The 20,041-nt window shown below is 42.7% G+C and overlaps 1 protein-coding gene across 1 annotated transcript in view; it reads left to right on the top strand.

Annotated features, from left to right (window-relative positions):
* kcnn4 (potassium intermediate/small conductance calcium-activated channel, subfamily N, member 4) overlaps positions 1–20,041 on the top strand; it is a 58,469-nt gene that overhangs the window by 18,339 nt on the left and 20,089 nt on the right. Inside the window, exons 3-4 of the mRNA XM_083537836.1 lie at positions 1,459–1,919; positions 3,333–3,468. Coding sequence (XP_083393962.1) covers positions 1,459–1,919; positions 3,333–3,468 — 597 coding nt within the window. The remainder of the gene's footprint in view (positions 1–1,458; positions 1,920–3,332; positions 3,469–20,041) is intronic.

Below are 20,041 nucleotides of genomic sequence, written 5' to 3'. Positions count from 1 at the left end.
CCAGTAATCCAGCACCTCTTCACCACCACCGAGCCTCTGTCTGACCTCTTCCCTGAATGTCACACCACAGTCATCCTCCTATAGGTTCCACCATCTTATTCTTTTTTTTAGTCTTCACCCTCCTCCTCTTCTTCTTTACCTCCAAAGACGTCCTACAGACCACCATCCGAAGCTGTCTAGCTACACTGTCCATTGCAAACACCTTACAGTCTCCTATCGCTTTCTGCTTGAATCTCCTGCATAGAACTTAGTCCACCTGTGTGCACCTTCCTTCACTCTTAGACATCACTCTCCGCTGCATCTTATCAGCTACCCCTCTCTCTTTACCAGTCGTAGTACTAACATTCAAAGTACCCACCCTAAAATCCATTCTTCTACACTTCTCCTTTCCCTGCTGTCTCTGTAGACATTAACAGTAGCCCAATTTCCACCGGTACTCTGTTAGCTAACAATACCTTTGGCGGTCGTTTATGCATAGGTTTACTTACTGACAGAGATAAGTATATATTAATATATGATGCCTGTAACGTCATGTACTGTATGTAATTAGTCTGCTATATGCACTGTTTTCTTCAACCTTTCATTTCCACAAATGTTTATATCTTATAACCTATATGTCGAAATGTATCCTTGTATTGGTATGTGCTTCAGAATGATATCTGCTTGGGAGCCTGTGTCTTACTTGAAAAAAAATATCAATCAACTTTTTCCTCAGATGTTGGTGACTGTCCAGCACTTGAGACAGCGCTGAGTCTATTTTGTGTCCTAAAACATTAAATTAGATTTTCTTATTTTATTATTAGTCATCCTCAGTGTCCTGTTTATCCTGTAGAGGTGGTATATTTATAATACTGTACTATATTTATACACATATTTATACGTGTTCACACACTCGTTCACAATCACAAATTTTGAATGCCCAGAAAACCTTCCTGGAGGGTCGAAAGAAATTGGAGAACGTGAAAAAAAAATCCACAGGGACAAAGGGAGAACATCCAAAACGCCACACTAATAACTCACCCTCAGAATCTTAGAAACATCTACCGCTCAATAAATTGGCGGCAACTGGACAAACATAAAACTTCATATATTTGCGTATCAAAGGGGAAAATACTAAGGCAAATGTTATCATTTGGATGTGTTGAAATGCTATTATATATGAAGCTAAAAAAGTTGAGTGCGACAAACAGAAATTACAAAAAAGCAGAGGCATAATGGCACAAAAACATATATTTAAGCTATAAACACTGTTTAGAAACAATTGCCTTATTAAGGGACCTGGTATTTAAACATAATATATATATTTTTTTTTTAATAAGGCAAATTATCATATTTGTTTTTGTTTGTTCTTATTGTTTTATTTGTTCTTATAATGTATCTCCAATTGTCTGAATACACATATGAATAGAAGAATCCATACTAATTAATGTATGATCTTCTTGTTCTTCTTCTCACAAGCTCTTCATCATAGACCACAACCAGGTGGACTGGCGCATTGCCATGACCACCAACCGTGTGCTTTGCATTTCGCTGGAGCTCCTGGTCTGTGCCCTCCACCCAGTAGGCATCTACTTGGGCCCCTTGACTTTAGCAACAAACTCTTCCTCCTCCTCCACTCTGCCCACGGTTTCAACGCCGTTGTGCCTCTGTAGCAGTCCCATGGAGGCATGGCTGGAGTTAGAGCTACTGCTATCAGCACTGATGTTTTTGCGCCTGTACCTGGTGCACCGGGCCATTCTGCTTCACAGCAAGGTGCTGCTGAGTGCCTCTTACAGGAGTATCGGCTCACTCAACAACATCAACTTCACGTTCCGCTTCGTTCTCAAGGTACTCATGAACAAGTACCCGGCACGCACGCTCCTGGTTTTTATCATGCTCTTCTGGTTTACCTCTGCCTGGATGCTTCGGCTGTGTGAAAGGTAGAACAAACTCGCGCACACACAACACTTATACAAACACACACACACACACACACACACACACACACACACACACACACACACACTGAAACGTACATAACGTATATGTACATGCTCGAAAGCACGTCAAACTTCCAGGCACAAATTCATCCTCCCATTTCTGTTGATGGTCAATTTAAAATCCTGATTTGGAAACAAGTTTTTAGTAATAGTTCTGTTATAAATAGGTCTCTTTCAGGACCACAAATATTTATTTTCTTTCCTGCCAACTCTGCATAGATTGTGAAATGGAGCATCATGGGTTTTTTTTTGTTTTTTGGTTATTTTTTAGGAGAATAAATCTTGTTTTGTAGTGAGGCCCACGTTGAGGCAGTAAGAGGAAGTAATTTTCAATAACTATGTGCAGTGCATGGTTTATTTACTATTTTTATTTTTTACATTTTTAACACTGAAAAAAACTATAATTTAATATTTAAGTAGATTAATTTGACTGATTAATACGCAACTACATGCAGTTACAGAAAGCTAGTCTGTGTCTATGGGTCTGTGTCAGCATGTGTGTATGTGTGTGTATAAGTGTATTATTCAATGTTAAAGTTATCTGTGGTTCTTCCTAATCCCAACAAACACATTTTTAAGGTACAAAATGAAAAAAGTCATTCCGACCTTTTGGTTTTCCTAAGCTCACCAATGTGTTATGTCTTATTGAGAATGTACCATATAGTTGCTTTGTCTGTAAATAATGGTTTTTGCTATATTGCTAAAAAGTTTGTTTTGATTTATCAGTGTAATGATGGTTTGCTTCACTGGCAATGCCTCAGAGTTTATATTGAGAGTTAACCGGAAAAGATTCCAAATGCAAATTATCACACCTTAAATTCACACTAGATCTTTAATCTGCGTGCTATACATAAAATAGTGTTGGAATAACAAACGCCTGTCTGTGGGACAGGTTATCACCCAGTTGTCCAATTACTTATGGTTCCTTTAATAAGTGGGGAAATGCATATTAAAGTGCTGTAATTTCTACACTGTTTATCTGATATGGATGAAATGTTTAGGGTATATTCTTTATTCAATTTCGACTCCAATTATGTTGTGTAATATTTTTTTCAGTGTGCAAATGTTTATGGACTATAGACTATGATCTATCTATCTATCTATCTATCTATCTATCTATCTATCTATCTATCTATCTATCTATCTATCTATCTATCTATCTCTATCAAAATTGAAATGATAAGCAAATCGGAGCCTGTTTGATGTATGTATGTATGATTTCCTTTCTCTTGACTAGAGAAACAGTACCAATTGAAAAGCAACAAGATGATGCTGCCACCACCATGCTTTACTGCAAAAAAAATGCCAGGATTCATTAATTTTGCATATTCTGTCTGATGTCTTCATTTGTAGACAGGCCCAGGTGGAGACAGGCAGTATGGGTACAGCTCTCTGGCTCATTGCGATCACCTTCCTTACAGTAGGTTATGGAGACGTGTCTCCCACAACCACCTGCGGCAAAGTGGTCTGCCTCTTCGCAGGCGTCATGGTAAATACAGTATTTCCCAGCTGTTTTTTGTATAAAATGAATGCTGAAATGATTCAAAATTCTATTTTTGGAAGCAAATAGTTATTTGTCTAGGAAATAATCAAAGATCAATCATTTGTCTTATGTCAAAAACGAACATTAAGACTATTAGTGTTAAGAATGTGTTACTGTGTTACTACAAGACTGTGAACTGTTTGAGGTTTTTTTCTAGAATGTACTGTTTTTATACAATAAAATAGTGTTTTAGCTTCAGGTATATCCAGAGGGTTACTATACTACTGTTTGGCATTCCCATGTTCTTGCTAAAAAATTTGTTTTCTTCATCCTTTCAATTTTCCTCCTAAAAACAGCTAATTGGTTACTCTAAAATTGCAGCTAAGTGTGTGTGTGTGTGTGTGTGTGTGTGTGTGTGTGTGTGTGTGTGTGTGTGTGTGTGTGTGTGTGTGTGTGTGTGTGTGTGTGTGTGTGTGTGCATGGTGCCCTGCAACGGTCTCGCATACCATTCAGAGCGTATTCCTGCATCATGTCCAGTGTTTCCTCTGAAAGACTCAGGTCCCACTGGAACCTGGCCGTCATTGTAGCAAGAAGTTTAAATAAATCCTAAGTGGATTTTCTCTCCTGGAACATGACAACATGCCTGCCATCTTTTGCATTCATGAGGCTGACAGACAACCCTGACTGGATTGTGTCTGTGATTGACAGGGAAGAGAGCCATCCTTTTTAACTAAAAGAATATTTTGCTCTTTTGGCTCCCAGCCACAGAGGCCGTGGCATTGGCAGGTTTCATACCGACAAGTTTCTGGCAAATGAAGGCGTTTCTGTTGCACCACCCAGACGCTAACAATGAATGTTGTGTTACCCGTTTGTATCGGTTTATAGTTTCATTTAATATTATGGAGTATCCACGAGGCAAATGAAATTATGTTCTATATAAAGGGTAAATTCCTCAACAGCTTTTCTTGTGTTTCTCTCTCTCTCTCTCTCTCTCTCTCTCTCTCTCTCTCTCTCTCTCTCTCTCTCTCGCTCTCTCTCTCTCACTCTCACTCTCTCTCTCTATCTATTTTAAAGTTAATGATATAAAAAAAAAAAACACAGCTTTCCATTCGATTCAGAAATTGGAAAACACTGACTTCTCTGTCCTACATAATTTAACATAGGGTTCGGAAGTTTCCTGTCTGTTCCAATGCGATAACACCTGAGACCAGTTCCATAAATGTTAGATAAACTTCCTTTACTACAATTACCGAAAAAAAAATAAAGATCTATTTAGTTTTAGCTTCAGATTGTCACACAAATACCCTTTATACAAGCTGTTACTATAGATACAGTGGGGCAAAAAAGTATTTAGTCAGCCACCTATTGTGCAAGTTCTCCCACTTTAAAAGATGCGAGAGGCCTGTAATTTTTATCATAGGTACACTTCAACTATGAGAGTCAAAATAAGGAAAAGAAATCCAGAAAATCACATTGTCTGATTTTTTAAGAATTTATTTGCAAATCATGGTGGAAAATAAGTCAATAACAAAAGTTCATCTCAATACTTTACGTTATATACTTTTTGTTGGCAATGACAGAGATCAAACGTTTTCTGTAAGTCTTCATAAGGTTTTTACACAATGTTGACCATTTCTCCATGCAGATCTTGTCTAGAGCAGTGATGTTTTGGACCTGTCGCTAGGCAACACGGATTTTCAACTCCCTCCAAAGATTTTCTATGGGGTTGAGATCTAGAGACTGGCTAGGCCACTCCAGGAGCTTGAAATGCTTCTTACAAAACCACTTCTACGTTGCCTGGGCGTTGTGTGTTTGGGATCATTGTCATGCTGAAAGACCCAGCCACGTTTCATCTTCAGTGCCCTTGCTGATGGAAGAAGTTTTTCACTCAAAATCTCACGATACATGGCCCCATTCATTCTTTTCTTTACACAGATCAGTCATCCTGGTCCCTTTGCAGAAAAACAGCCCCAAAGCATGATGTTTCCACCCCCATGCTTTACAGTAGGTATGGTGTTCTTTGGATGCAACTCGGCATTCTTTCTCCTCCAAACACGACACGTTGAGTTTTTCCAAGAAGTTCTATTTTGGTTTCATCTGACCATATGACATTCTCCCAATCCTCTTCTGGATCATCCAAATGCTCTCTAGCAAACTTCAGATGGGCCTGGACATGTACTGGTTTAAGTAGGGTGACACATCTGGCACTGCAGGATTTGAGTCCCTGGCAGCATAGTGTGTTACTGATGGTAGCCTTTAGTACTTTGGTCCCAGCTCTCTGCAGGTCATTCACTAGGTCCCCCCGTGTGTTTCTGGGATTTTTGCTCACCGTTCTTGCGTTTGTGATCTTTTTGACTCCACGGGGTGAGATCTTGTGTGGAGCCCCAGATCGAGGGAGATTATCAGTGGTCTTGTATGTCTTCCATTTTCTAATAATTGCTTCCACAGTTGATTTCTTCACACCAAGCTGCTTACCTATTGCAGATTCAATCTTTCCAGCCTGGTGCAGGTCTACAATTTTGTTTCTGGTATCCTTTGACAGCTTTTTGGTCTTGGCCATAGTGGAGTTTGGAGTCTGACTGTTTAAGGTTGTGGACAGGTGTTTTTTATACTGATAACGAGTTCAAACAGGTGCCATTAATACAGGTACCAAGTGGAGGACAGAGGAGCCTCTTAAAGAAGAAGTTACAGGTCTGTGAGAGACAGAAATCTTGCTTTTTTTGTAGGTGACCAAATACTTATTTTCCACCATAATTTGCAAATAAAATCTTTAAAAATCAGACAATGTGATTTTCTGGATTTTTGTTTTGTTTTTGTCTCTAATAGTTAAAGTGTACCTATGATGAAAATGACAGGCCTCTCTCATCTTTTTAAGTGGGGGAACTTTGGTGGTTGACTAAATACTTTTTTTGCCTCACTGTATACTCTAGTATACTATTATGAGCATATAAGATCATGTGTGTTAATATGAATCTGTTGTCACTTTTAAAACACAGGATTATTCTGCATTCAAGAGGCAGCTGTAAGGCACCTGTTTTTGAGGAAAGATAAGATTTCTTCAAAACATATGTATGTCAAATGTGAGGATTTATTCCATACATCAGTGGTCCCCAACTACCAGGCACGGACCGGTACAGGGCGACGGATCATTTGGAACTGGGCCAGAAAAAAAACAAAACTTTTTTATTTCTATGTTATTGACTTTTATTATTTTGATTTAAAAATTGCATATTTGCGTATTTTGATTTCAAAATCGCATATTCGCCAACATATAAGTCAATAAAATGAAAATGAAAAAGTTTTATGCCAATTTCCTGCACTTGTTTCAGTCACTTTTTTTTTCTAGGCACCAATAAATAAAGCTCTCACTGATTCCGCATTGTGGTGAGTTCAGTTAAATTTTTATTACACATTATATTCAATAAGGAAATTAATAATGAAATCCTATTAAATGCATTTATACAACCCCACCCCACCCCCCCGGTGGTCTATGGAAAAAAACATCTTGCTGGAAAATAGTCCATGGTGCAAAAATAGTTTGGTGCCGCTGCAGTATATCATATGAGAATTACATGCTTTACAAATTTGATAGAGAAATACCTTTATACATTTACATCTGGCTGTGTTTTTATATAATATTTGCTAGATTAAGAGTTTTTAGACCAAAGTTTGTTTCATGGGCCACATTTCTACTATATGCATGCATTGCGTTTGTTATATATGCACTTAATTAGGATGGGCAGAGGCACACATTTACTAATTTCTTCTTATTGCTTATAAAAAATCTGCCCAATTAAAGGTCCCAGGAATCAGTCAAATTCAGAAAATTCAAATATAACGATATACTGTATAATTAATTGGGCATTGATGCCAATTTGTCAGTAAATTGGATAGCTTTGATTACTGCAGGTTCAACAAATATTCATTATGTGGGTTTCATTAGGGTTTTTTTTTTTACTTTAAAACATTTAAAACAGTTGCGTGCATGATGTTTGTTATATTAGTGAATATAAAAGTATTTACAACCAGAAAATAGGCCAAAAGACACATATAGCACCAGTCTCCTCACCTCATTTCTGATCAGAGATGATATGCACAACAAAAGAGTGAGGCTTGAGCCAGTCCTAGACTCCTTCCTTGACCAAGTGGAAAAAAATCTTTCACTCCCCTCACACTCTCTCAGACTGTGTTTTTTTATAAGTATTTTTTTAGGAAAACATTCCATCATTGCCATTTTTAGGTGCTTTATAGCATTTGGCACCAGGGAATCCGGGTCGTATTCCAACCTGTATCTAAGTCTCGGAAATTTGAAATGCACAAAAAAAAAAAGTTTCCTAATCCATTCGGAACAATACAGTAAGTGAGTTATGGATGTGTGGGATGACCCATTCACCTGTAAAAACTAATTATGTTAAACTGACGTTATAGCGGCTTTTATCCGATTGTTAAAAATGTGTTCAGCACTTGGTGTTACGCACGGACGAGGCGGAAAGCGGAGCTGTGCAAAACCAGGGTTTTAATGACAGAATGGAGTACAGTCAAATGAGCACTAACACAACCAGAACAAAAACCCGGAGCGAAGCGGCAAAAGCAAAAGGGCTGAAACGATAGTAGCGTGTCGATAGAGCAAGCAAACTGGCAGCAGAACGGGAAATCGTAGAGCTGACAGCTTGAGTCCATAAGGGCAATAACGGACGGTGTTGGTGGGAAGCGAAGCTGCTTATATGAGAGGGAGTCTGATAGAAGTCAGGTGCGCCGAGTTAGTAATCAGGCGAGAAGCTCCGTGTTGGCGGAGCATGTGCGGGCGGGAGTGCAGGGTGCTCCCTGACACCACCCCCTCCTCCAGGGGCGGCACCAGACGCCCGAGCCCTGCGAAAACGGGTACGTCACTGGGCTCGTCGGACCAAGGGAAGAGAGGTGGCTGGAAACCCAGCGTACACTGGAAGGGCGTAAGCCCCGTCGCGTCCTGGCGCAGCGAGTTTTGGGCGTACTCGGCCCATGGCAGAAAACGACACCAGCTCTCCTGGTCCTGGCTGCAATACGCCCGAAGATACTGGCTGAGCTTCCTGAATCTTCCTTTCCGCCTGCCCGTTGGTCTGGGGATGGTAACCGGAGGAAAGGCTAACTGAGACCCCTAGGAGATGAAAGAAAGCCCTCCAGACCCGTGACGTAAATTGCGGTCCTCGGTCCGAGACGATCTCCTCTGGGAGGCCGAAGGTGCGAAAGACTTGGTGGAACAGGGCCTCGGCGGTCTCCAGGGCGGTCGGCAGGCCCTTCAGGGGGATGAAGCGACAGCCTTTTGAGAACCGGTCCACTACCACCAGGATACAAGTGTTCCCTTCGGAGCGGGGGAGATCGGTGACAAAGTCGACACCCAGGTGGGACCAAGGACGTTGCGGGACCGGGAGTGGCACCAACCTGCCCACGGGTAGGCGACGCGGTACCTTGGTCATGGCGCATGTGGGGCACCCTTGGACGAAGCGAGCGATCTCCCTCGTCATACCGGGCCACCAATACCAGCCTTGAACTAGCTGGAGGGTGCGTTTCTCGCCGGGGTGGCCTGCCCCTATACACCTTACCCTCGGGGCACCCCTCCGGGGCTCGGTTCTTGGAGCGTGGCCGTGCGGATGTCCTCATCTAAGTCCCAGATGATCGGCCCCACGATGAGATCGGGCGGAAGGATGGGGACCGGGTCCCGGGGCTCGTCGGGCCCGAACAGGCGGGAGAGGGCATCCGCCTTGCCGTTTTGGGCCCCCGATCGATAGGTGACCTGAAAGCGGAAGCGGGTGAAGAACAGGGCCCACTGAGCCTGCCTGGGGTTCAATCTTCGGGCCTCCCGCAGGTACTGGAGGTTCTTATGATCGGTGATGACAGTGAAAGGGTGCTCAGCGCCCTCCAACCAATGCCTCCATTCCTCCAGGGCGAGTTTGATGGCCAGGAGCTCCCGGTTCCCGATGTCATAAATCTGTTCAGCCGGAGTGAGTTTGTGGGAGTAATACGCACACGGGTGGAGCGTTGGAGGGGAGCCCGTCCGTTGAGAGAGGGTCGCCCCTACCCCTGTCGAGGAAGCGTCCACCTCTACGACAAAGGGATGTGTGGGATCCGGGTGGCGAAGGACGGGGGCGTGGCAGAAGCGCTCGCGGAGCTCGTCGAAAGCCTTCTGAGCCTCATGGGTCCAGCCGAGGGCGCGTGCCTTACCCCGGAGGAGAGAGGTGAGGGGAGCGGTGATCTGGCTGTAACCCTGGATGAACCTACGGTAAAAGTTGGCAAAGCCCAGAAAGCATTGGAGCTCCTTGATGGTGGTCGGAACGGGCCAGTCCCGCACTGCTTGGACCTTCCTTTCGTCCATCTGAATCCCCTGGGAGCTGATGATGTAACCAAGGAACCGGGTCTGAGGGCGATGGAACTCGCATTTGGAGAGATTCAAGTACAGATGTTGTGAACGGAGTGCTCCTAGGACTTGTTTCATGTGGTCCAGGTGTTCCTCCAGAGTCCGTGAGTATATGAGGATGTCATTGATGTAAACCATCACGAACCTCTGGAGGTATGGTCGGAGCACTTCGTTCATGAACCCCTGGAACACGGCCGGGGAGATGGAAAGGCCGTACGGCATGACCCGGTACTCGTAGTGTCCCGAGGGCGTGATGAAGGCCGTCTTCCACTCGTCCCCCTTCCTGATGCGCACCAGATTGTAGGCGCTCCGTAGGTCGAGCTTGGAGAAGACCCGCACCTCCCGTAGCTCCTCCAGGGCCGCCGGAACGAGCGGCAGGGGATAAGGAAGGGGAACGATCTGGGAATTCAGCTGTCGGAAATCAATGCAGGGCCGGAGACCACCGTCCTTTTTCCCCACAAAGAAGAAGCTGGAGGCCGCCGGAGAAGTGGAAGGGGCGATGAACCCTTGACGGAGGGCCTGTGCGATGTATTCCTCCATCGCCTTGTGTTCAGGGGCTGACAGGGGGTAGATCCGGCCCTTGGGTAGCTTCGCCCCGGAAGCAAGTCAATAGCACAGTCCCAAGGCCGGTGAGGAGGAAGACGGGTGACGGCCTGTGCACTGAAAACGTCCTTGTAGGCCCGATACGCTTCAGGGAGCTCAACCTGGGTGTTAATGGTCGATGCTTCCACCTGGGTGGCACCCACGATGGCCCGCGGGATCCTGGAGGGAAGTCCGGAGAGGCAGTGCTGGAGGCAGTGAGGGCTCCACTCCAGGATGTCGCACGGGTCCCAGGAACACCTCGGCGCGTGTTGTTGAAGCCAGGGTCTTCCCAGGATCACGCTGACAGTGGAGTCCTCAAGCACCATGAACCTGATCTCCTCCTGGTGGAACAGTCCGACCTGTAGTGTGATCGCCGGGGCACAATACTTCACCCAGCCTCTCCCCAGCGGGCGCCCCTGGATGGTTTGCACGGCTAAGTCCTGGGAGCCCCTCTCTCGGCGGAGCTGTAGCCGGTCGAGGCAGTCCTGTGAGATGAAGTTCCCTGCGGAACCGGAGTCAACCAGCGCCCGAACCGATAAAGAGAGAGCAGGTGTTAACAGTGTCACCAAGAGCTTGGATAACGGAGAGATTTCAGTAGGAAACGGGACTGAACTCACCGAGGCACGAGATGGGCGAGTGGGGCAGCCGGCGATGAAATGACCCGGCCTCCCGCAGTACAGACATCTACCCGTGGCCAAGCGGGTGTTTCGCTCTCTCTGGGTCAGCCTCTGGGTTCCGAGCTGCATGGGTTCGCCCCCTGAAGCCGTAGGCGCGGAATGTTGCATGACTGGAAATGACGACGTGGGTAATGGTGGCGAGCTCCGGCATGCCGCCAAACGCTGTGCGAGGCCGACGGATTTCCGTATGAAATCTTCCAATCCCACCGAATCCTCGTGAATGGCCATCGCCTGCTTTATTTCAGGAGCCAAACCCTGCCGATAAATACCGAGCAGCGCTGAATCGTTCCAGCCACAAGATGCCGCCAGAGTGCGAAAACGGAGGCTGTAGTCGGTGATGGAATCCTCACCCTGGCGCAACCCGAGCAGCTGATCCGTAGTGGAGAGGACTCCGGGGGAGGTACTGAACACTTCCCGGAAGTGCGCGGTGAATGCCGTGTATTCCTGCGGCTTCCCAGAGAGATTGGGCCCAGGCTAACGCCTTCCCGGAAAGCAAGGAGATGATGAACGCGATCTTGGCTCAAGCGGTGGGGAAACGCTGCGGCTGCATCTCTATGAAGAGATCCACTTGCATCAAAAACCCGCGGCATTCAGATGGTTCGCCGGAGAAAGTAGAGGGAAACGGCATTGGAACGTAGGCGGCCGCGGGTGCGGGGTTAGCGGCGGCGGCACTGTCCCGTACCGTGTCCGATGTGGCGCCGGCGTGTGCGTCCATCTCCAGGTGAGGGGCGGCTCTCTCTCCTTTGTTGTCGGTCCGTTATTCTGTTACGCACGGACGAGGCGGAAAGCGGAGCTGTGCAAAACCAGGGTTTTAATGACAGAATGGAGTACAGTCAAATGAGCACTAACACAAACAGAACAGAAACCCGGAGCGAAGCGGCAAAAGCAAAAGGGCTGAAACGATAGTAGCGTGTCGATAGAGCAAGCAAACTGGCAGCAGAACGGGAAATCGTAGAGCTGACAGCTTGAGTCCATAAGGGCAATAACGGACGGTGTTGGTGGGAAGCGAAGCTGCTTATATGGGAGGGAGTCTGATAGAAGTCAGGTGCGCCGAGTTAGTAATCAGGCGAGAAGCTCCGTGTTGGGTGGGAGTGCAGGGTGCATGTGCGGGCGGGAGTGCAGGGTGCTCCCTGACACTTGGATCTATGAAGCTGCATTATAGCACAGCTGATGAATTACTACAAATTACATGTGGAATACTAATGAAGTATACTGCAGTTCCTTAGATAGTAAATTAGATAGTAACTTTTTCAAATGATCACTGACCCATTCCATGACGATGCTAAAGAACTGAAGCAATTATTTTTAAATAACCCTGAAATGGTTGCTGAAATCTATATATACTGTTTTCCACAAAAGTAAGTACACCCCTCACATTTCAGCAACCATTTTAGTATAATCTTGTCAAGGGACAATACTATCGAAAATGAACCGTGATATATTTTAGAGTAGTGTATGTGCAGCTTGTATAACAGTACAGATTTGCTGTCCTCTAAAAATAACTCAACATACAGCTATTTTATTAAAAATAACTGGCAACGAAAGTGAGTACACCCTAAGTGATAACAGCTGTACATCGTGTAACCGTGCAAAGCCAGACGTCCTATTCATCATGTTCATGTTTTTGTCTGCTTGACACGACCATACATTTGTAGTGTGTATATATTGAGTATAGTGTGTATATTGTATTAGAGCAGTTAAAATTTTGTGTTTTGAGTACAATTTTCTCATACTGACCACTGCATGTTGGCACCTCATGGCAAAGAACTCATACAGAGATGTCATACAGAGGTTTTCCAAGACAGGTTCCACTCGGAACAGGCCTCACAAGGGTCGATTAAAAAAGTTGAGTCCTCTTGCTGTACATCAGGTGCAGAAGCTTGATGGTGTCCAATATGACCTGGTGAGAAGTACCAAGAAGTACTTGGTACCAAGTACCAAGAAGTGGTACCAAGTACCAAGAACCAAGAAGTGGTACCAAGGACCAAGTACCAAGAAGTACCAAGGTTCCACACGGAACAGGCCTCGCAAGGGTCGATTGAAGAAGTTGAGTCCTCTTGCTGTACGTCAGGTGCAGAAGCTTGATGGTGTCCAATATGACCTGGTGAGAAGTACCAAGAAAATTGTGTCTTGCCTACAGTCAAGCAGGGTGGTGGTGGCATCATGGTCTAAGGGCTGCATGAGTGCTGCTGGTACTGGGGAGCGGCAGTTTATTGAGGGAAACATGGATTCCAACATGTACTGTGACATTCTAAAGCAAAACATGATGCCCTCCCTTCAGAAACTGGGTCGAACAGCAGTTTTCCAACATAATAACGACCCCAAACACACAACTGCCTTGCTGAGGAAGCTGAAGTTAATGGAGTGGCCAAGTATGTCTCCAGACCTGAACCCTATTGAGCACCTGTGGGGAATCCTCAAGTGAAAGGTGGAGAAGCGTCATATGTCTAACATCCAGCAGCTCTGTGATCTCATTATGGTGGAGTGGAAGAGGATTCCAGCAACATCATGTGCAGCTCTGGTGAATTTCACACCCAGGTGGATTAAGGCAGTGCTGGATAACAGTCAAGTCAAGTCAAGTCATGTTTATTTGTATAGCGCTTTTCACAACAGACATTGTCTCAAAGCAGCTTTACAGAAAACAACAGTAAAGGTGAATGGTGTGCGTTTGTCCCTGATGAGCAAGCCGTGGCGACAGTGGCAAGGAAAAACTCCCTTAGATGATATGAGGAAGAAACCTTGAGAGGAACCAGACTCAAAGGGGAACCCATCCTCATATGGGTGACATCAAAAGTTTGGTCATAAATCTTTCAACAATACAGAACAATTTGTGATCATCATAGATCCAGCATCAGCTTCTCCATGCCAGGGCCTTTAAACACTCGGCATCTACTTCTCCATGATCATCCATAGGTCCATAATCTTCACGAGGTGGGACGTGACTGGAGCTGGCCAAACCTCAGGATGCCTCGGGATGGGGAGAGAAAGAGAAGCAGTGGAGAGGAATTAGTGTAGCTGCTGTTCATGATATTAACAGCACAAGTTGATAATGTGCATGTGATCAGATGTTCTGGAGCACAAGGTTATGATGTGATGTGTGTGATGTGTGTTATGTGTAGGCTTTGCTAAAAAGATATGTTTTTAATCTGCACTTAAACTGGGAGAGTGTACCTGAACCCCGAACACTGTCAGGAAGACTATTCCAGAGTTTAGGAGCTAAATGTGAAAATGCTCTACCGCCTTTAGTGGACTTTGCTATTCTAGGAACTACTAGAAGCCCAGAGTTTTGAGATCTCAGGGAGCGTGACGGATTGTAGCGTGTTAAGAGACCGGATAGATACATGGGAGCCAAACCATTTAGTGCTTTATAAGTGAGTAGCAGTAGTTTGTAGTCTATTCGAAACTTAATAGGAAGCCAATGTAGGGACGATAAGATTGGGGTTATATGATCGTATTTTCTTGACCTAGTAAGAACTCTTGCTGCGGCATTCTGAACTAACTGAAGCTTGTTTATTAATGATGCAGGACATCCACCTAGTAATGCATTACAGTAGTCTATTCTAGAGGTCATAAACGCATGGACGAGCTTCTCTGCATCAGATATAGATAACATATTTCTTAGCTTAGAAATATTTCTAAGGTGAAAGAAGGCTGTTTTTGTAACTTGATTGATGTGATTTTTAAAAGATAAGTTGCTGTCTAAAATAACTCCCAGGTCTTTTACCGTTGAACTAGTAGTTACAGAACAACCGTCTAAATGCAGGCTGAGATGCTGGAGCTTCTGTGTACTATTTTTTGCGCCGATGAGCAAAATCTCCGTTTTATCAGAATTTAATAGCAGAAAGTTATGGGTCATCCAATCTCTTATTTCTTCAACACACTCAGTTATGCGAGCTAATTGAGCTGTATCGCCTGGTTTGGATGAAATATATAGCTGGGTATCATCAGCATAACAATGGAAGCTAATTCCATGCCTTCTAATAATATTTCCTAATGGAAGCATGTATATTGTAAAAAGCAGGGGTCCCAGAACTGACCCTTGTGGCACGCCATAATTTACTAGCATTATCCTGGATAGCTCTCCATTTAAATCTACAAAATGGTAACGATTGGACAGGTAGGATTTAAACCAGCTTAATGCCTGTCCCTGAATACCGATGTAATTCTGTAAGCGATCGAGGAGAAGATCATGATCTATAGTGTCGAACGCAGCACTAAAATCTAGTAAAACTAATAGGGAGATGTAGCCTTGGTCTGAAGCTAAAAACAGGTCGTTAGTGATTTTAACTAGAGCAGTTTCTGTGCTATGATGGGGCCTAAAACCTGACTGAAACTCTTCAAAGATATTGTTCTCCTGCAAGTGGTTATTAACAGTGGTATTGACACTTTGAAAACAGTTTTGACATGTTCACTTAGGGTACACTTACTTTTTTAAAGTTATTTAAACAATAATGACTGTATGTTGAGTTATTTTTAGAGGACAGTAAATCTGTACTGTTATACAAGCTGCACATTCACTACTGTTAAGTATATCCAAGTTTTATCTCTATAGTATTGTGAACATAAGAAAAATGGTTGCTAAAATGTGAGGGGTGTACTCACTTTTGTGAGATACTATACTAATACTGTATACACTTGAGCTTGTAAATATGCAACAAACCGTGTAAAAGGCAAGAACTTCTCTGAATCGTCGAACAGGGGAGGAAATGTTAGCAGACTGCCTCAACCCCACAGTCAAACAGTGAAGTGGAAGCTTAATGGTTTGGGGTTGTTTTAAAGCAGGAACATTTGGAGACTCATTCTGGGTGAAAGGAATACTGAACCAGCATGACTAATATTCCATACTTCAGCATCAGCTCTATAGCAGGCCATTAAAGATTCTCCAGCCAATTGTAATACTATATATATATATATATATATATATATATATATATATATATATATATATATATATATATATATATATATATACACAGTGAGGAAAATAAGTATTTGAACACCCTGCTATTTTGCAAGTTCTCCCACTTAGAAATCATGGAGGGGTCTGAAATTGTCATCGTAGGTGCATGTCCACTGTGAGAGACATTATCTAAAAAAAAATCCAGATATTACAATGTATGATTTTTTAAACTATTTATTTGTATGATACAGCTGCATATAAGTATTTGAACACCTAAGAAAGTCAATGTTAATATTTGGTACAGTAGCCTTTGTTTGCAATTACAGAGGTCAAACATTTCCTGTAGTTTTTCACCAGGTTTGCACACATTGCAGGAGGGATTTTGGCCCACTCCTCCACACAGATCTTCTCTAGATCAGTCAGGTTTCTGGCCTGTCACTGAGAAACACGGAGTTTGAGCTCCCTCCAAAGATTCTCTATTGGGTTTAGGTCTGGAGACTGGCTAGGCCACAGCAGAACCTTGATATGCTTCTTACAGAGCCACTCCTTGGTTATCCTGGCTGTGTGCTTTGGGTCATTGTCATGTTGGAAGGCCCAGCCTCGACACATCTTCAATGCTCTAACTGAGGGAAGGAGGTTGTTCCCCAAAATCTCGCAATACATGGCCCCGGTCATCCTCTCCTTAATACAGTGCAGTCGCCCTGTCTCATGTGCAGAAAAACACCCCCAAAGCAGGATGCTACCACCTCCATGCTTCACAGTAGGGATGGTGTTCTTGGGATGGTACTCATCATTCTTCTTCCTCCAAACACGTTTAGTGAAATTATGACCCAAAAGTTCTATTTTGGTCTCATCTGACCACATGACTTTCTCCCATGACTCCTCTGGATCATCCAAATGGTAATTGGCCAATTTAAGACGTGCCTGGACATATGCTGGTTTAAGCAGGGGAACCTTCCGTGCCATGCATGATTTCAAACCATGACGTCTTAGTGTATTAACAACAGTAACCTTGAAAACAGTGGTCCCAGCTCTTTTCAGGTCATTGAGCAGCTCCTCCCGTGTAGTTCTGGGCTGATTTCTTACCTTCCTTAGGATCATTGAGACCCCACGAGGTGAGATCTTGCATGGCGCCCCAGTCCGAGGGAGATTGACAGTCATGTTTAGCTTCTTCCATTTTCTAATGATTGCTCCAACAGTGGACCTTTTTTTACCAAGCTGCTTGGCAATTTCCCTGTAGCCCTTTCCAGCCATGTGAAGGTGTACAATTTTGTCTCTAGTGTCTTTGGACAGCTCTTTGGTCTTGGCCAGGTTAGTAGTTGGATTCTTACTGATTGTATGGGGTGGACAGGTGTCTTTATGCAGCTAACGACCTCAAACAGGTGCATCTAATTTAGGATAATAAATGTAGTGGAGGTGGACATTTTAAAGGCAGACTAACAGGTCATTGAGGGTCAGAATTCTAGCTGATAGACAGGTGTTCAAATACTTATTTGCAGCTGTATCATACAAATAAATAGTTTAAAAAAATCATACATTGTGATTTCTGGATTTTTTTTTTTTCCAGATTATGTCTCTCGCAGTGGACATGCACCTACGATGACAATTTCAGACCCCTCCATGATTTATAAGTGGGAGAACTTGCAAAATAGCAGGGTGTTCAAATACTTATTTTCCTCACTGTATATATATATATATATATATATATATATATATATATATATATATATATATATATATATATTTATATATATATATTTATATATATATATATATATATATATATATATATATATATATATATATATATATATAGTACAGACCAAAAGTTTATATATATATTATATATACAGTACAGACCAAAGGTTTGGACACACCTGCTCATTCAAAGAGTTTTCTTTATTTTCATGACTATGAAAATTGTAGAGTCACACTAAAGGCATCAAAACTATGAATTAACACATGTGGAATTATATACATAACAAAAAAGTGAACTGAAAATATTGTAGGTTCTTCAAAGTAGGCATCAAGAGAATGCCAAGAGTGTGCAAAGCAGTAATCTAAGTAAAAGGGTTTTATTGTTATGTATATAATTCCACATGTGTTAATTCATAGTTTTGATGCCTTCAGTGTGACTCTACAATTTTCATAGTCATGAAAATAAAGAAAACTCTTTGAATGAGAAGGTGTGTCCAAACTTTTGGTCTGTACTGAATATATATATATATATATATATATATATATATATATATATATATATATATATATATATATATATATATATATATATATATATATATATATATATATATATACACACACTGTCAGATGGCAACTGTGTGAAAAGAAGAACCCCTCCATAGGAGAGTCTATAACCTGGGTCTATAGAGGGAAGGCAACAAAAAACACCAAAGCCTGTAACAGAATATCACTGACATCTAACATAAAAGGATGTTAGATCTCCTTGGTCTGTTGACAGGTTAGTGCACAACACTGGGGGGGGGGTCTCAGAGGACCCTGACAAAGGCGTGGGATCAGAGGCTAGCAGCAGTGAAAACATAAGGTCTCTGTTATACATGCAGACACAAACAATTTGGGGATTATTAAATCTAACATTTGAATTGCCTTGTACGAAGAGAGAAATCTGATCAGGGTTCACCCTGCAGCACTATCCAGAGGGAAATGATGCAACAAGTCACCTCAGTCTGAAAATGCTGACAAGCAGTGTGCAGTTTTGCGTGCTGAACCACCAATAAGAAACAAAACATGTATCACCACTATTCATCGCCTATTGTCCATCGTCTATATATAATTAATGGGATGTTTTTCTTAGTTAAAGTAGTAACTAACTAGTTTAGCATTATGTAGCTCACAGCATGTAAATACAGTTACCAAGCAACAACCACAATGCTGATTACAGCAAAGTCACATCCTTTAGCTTCTGAGGTGTGTTTCAGATCCTGACTCACACACGTCAAAGTAGCGTTCCAGAAACAAAAGCGTAAATATGTTGTTTAATAAAAAAAAACTCTCGAGTATATACTTTTCAGAGTACTTTTTTTGTTCACTTCTACAGTTGACACAGGGAATCTGAATGTTCTATTTTCTCTCAATTCTATTTGATAATTTTTCTTAACACTAACGATCCATGAGGTTACTGTGAAGGTTAACTCAGGAACCATGATTTGATCATGGATTTGAACTGTGATTAATGTAGATGGTTTGCTACAATGCCTTGGGTCTATTAATATTTCTAAGAGTAGTGTTCTCATTCAAAAATTCATCAGTGACAGGTGATAAGCTCAACAATAATGGAACTATAAGGAATGGACCTCCAGTGTCACCCAGATGAGAATGAGGTTCCCTTTTTTGAGTCTGGTTCCTCTCAAAGTTTCTTCTTTATACAATGTCAGGGAGTTTTGCCTTGCTACTGTCGACAGTGGCTCACTCATTGGGGATCAATTTATAGTGATGAATTTATAATGCTGAAATGTATATTCGTAATCGACTTAATTTTTAAAACCGATTTGGGACAATGTGCATAATTAAAAGTGCTATACATTTGCATTGAAGGCATTTGGCAGATGCCCTTATGCAGAGCAATGCACAATTCTCTCATTCATACAACTGAGCAGTTTAGGGTTAAGGGCCTTGCTCAAGGGCCCAGCAATGACAGCTTAGTGAGGGTGGGATTTGAATTCATGCCCTTCTGATCAGAATTCCAACATCTTAACCACTGTGCAACCCCTCCTCCCATTTGTATACAAATATACAAACTGAATTGAATAGATTAGTTTAATTTTTTTTTTTAAATTGGTTCATGAACATTATTGTTAATATACATTTCTTTACTCCTCTATCTAGCTTACAGAAAGAGGACAAAACTAACATAGTTATGTTATATGTGCTTGCCAATTAAAGGTTCCATATATTTCAGGTATTTTATATAGCCACATCAAGACATACCATATCTGGCCAATGCATTTTTAGCAATTATACAAACTTATCTAGTGAGCTTTGATAAATGGT

This window comes from Silurus aristotelis (genome assembly GCF_946808225.1).
Source record: "Silurus aristotelis genome assembly, chromosome: 1".
Lineage (NCBI taxonomy): Eukaryota > Metazoa > Chordata > Actinopteri > Siluriformes > Siluridae > Silurus > Silurus aristotelis.
Note: the sequence above shows the minus strand (reverse complement) of the source record. Positions and strands in the feature narration are given on the sequence as shown.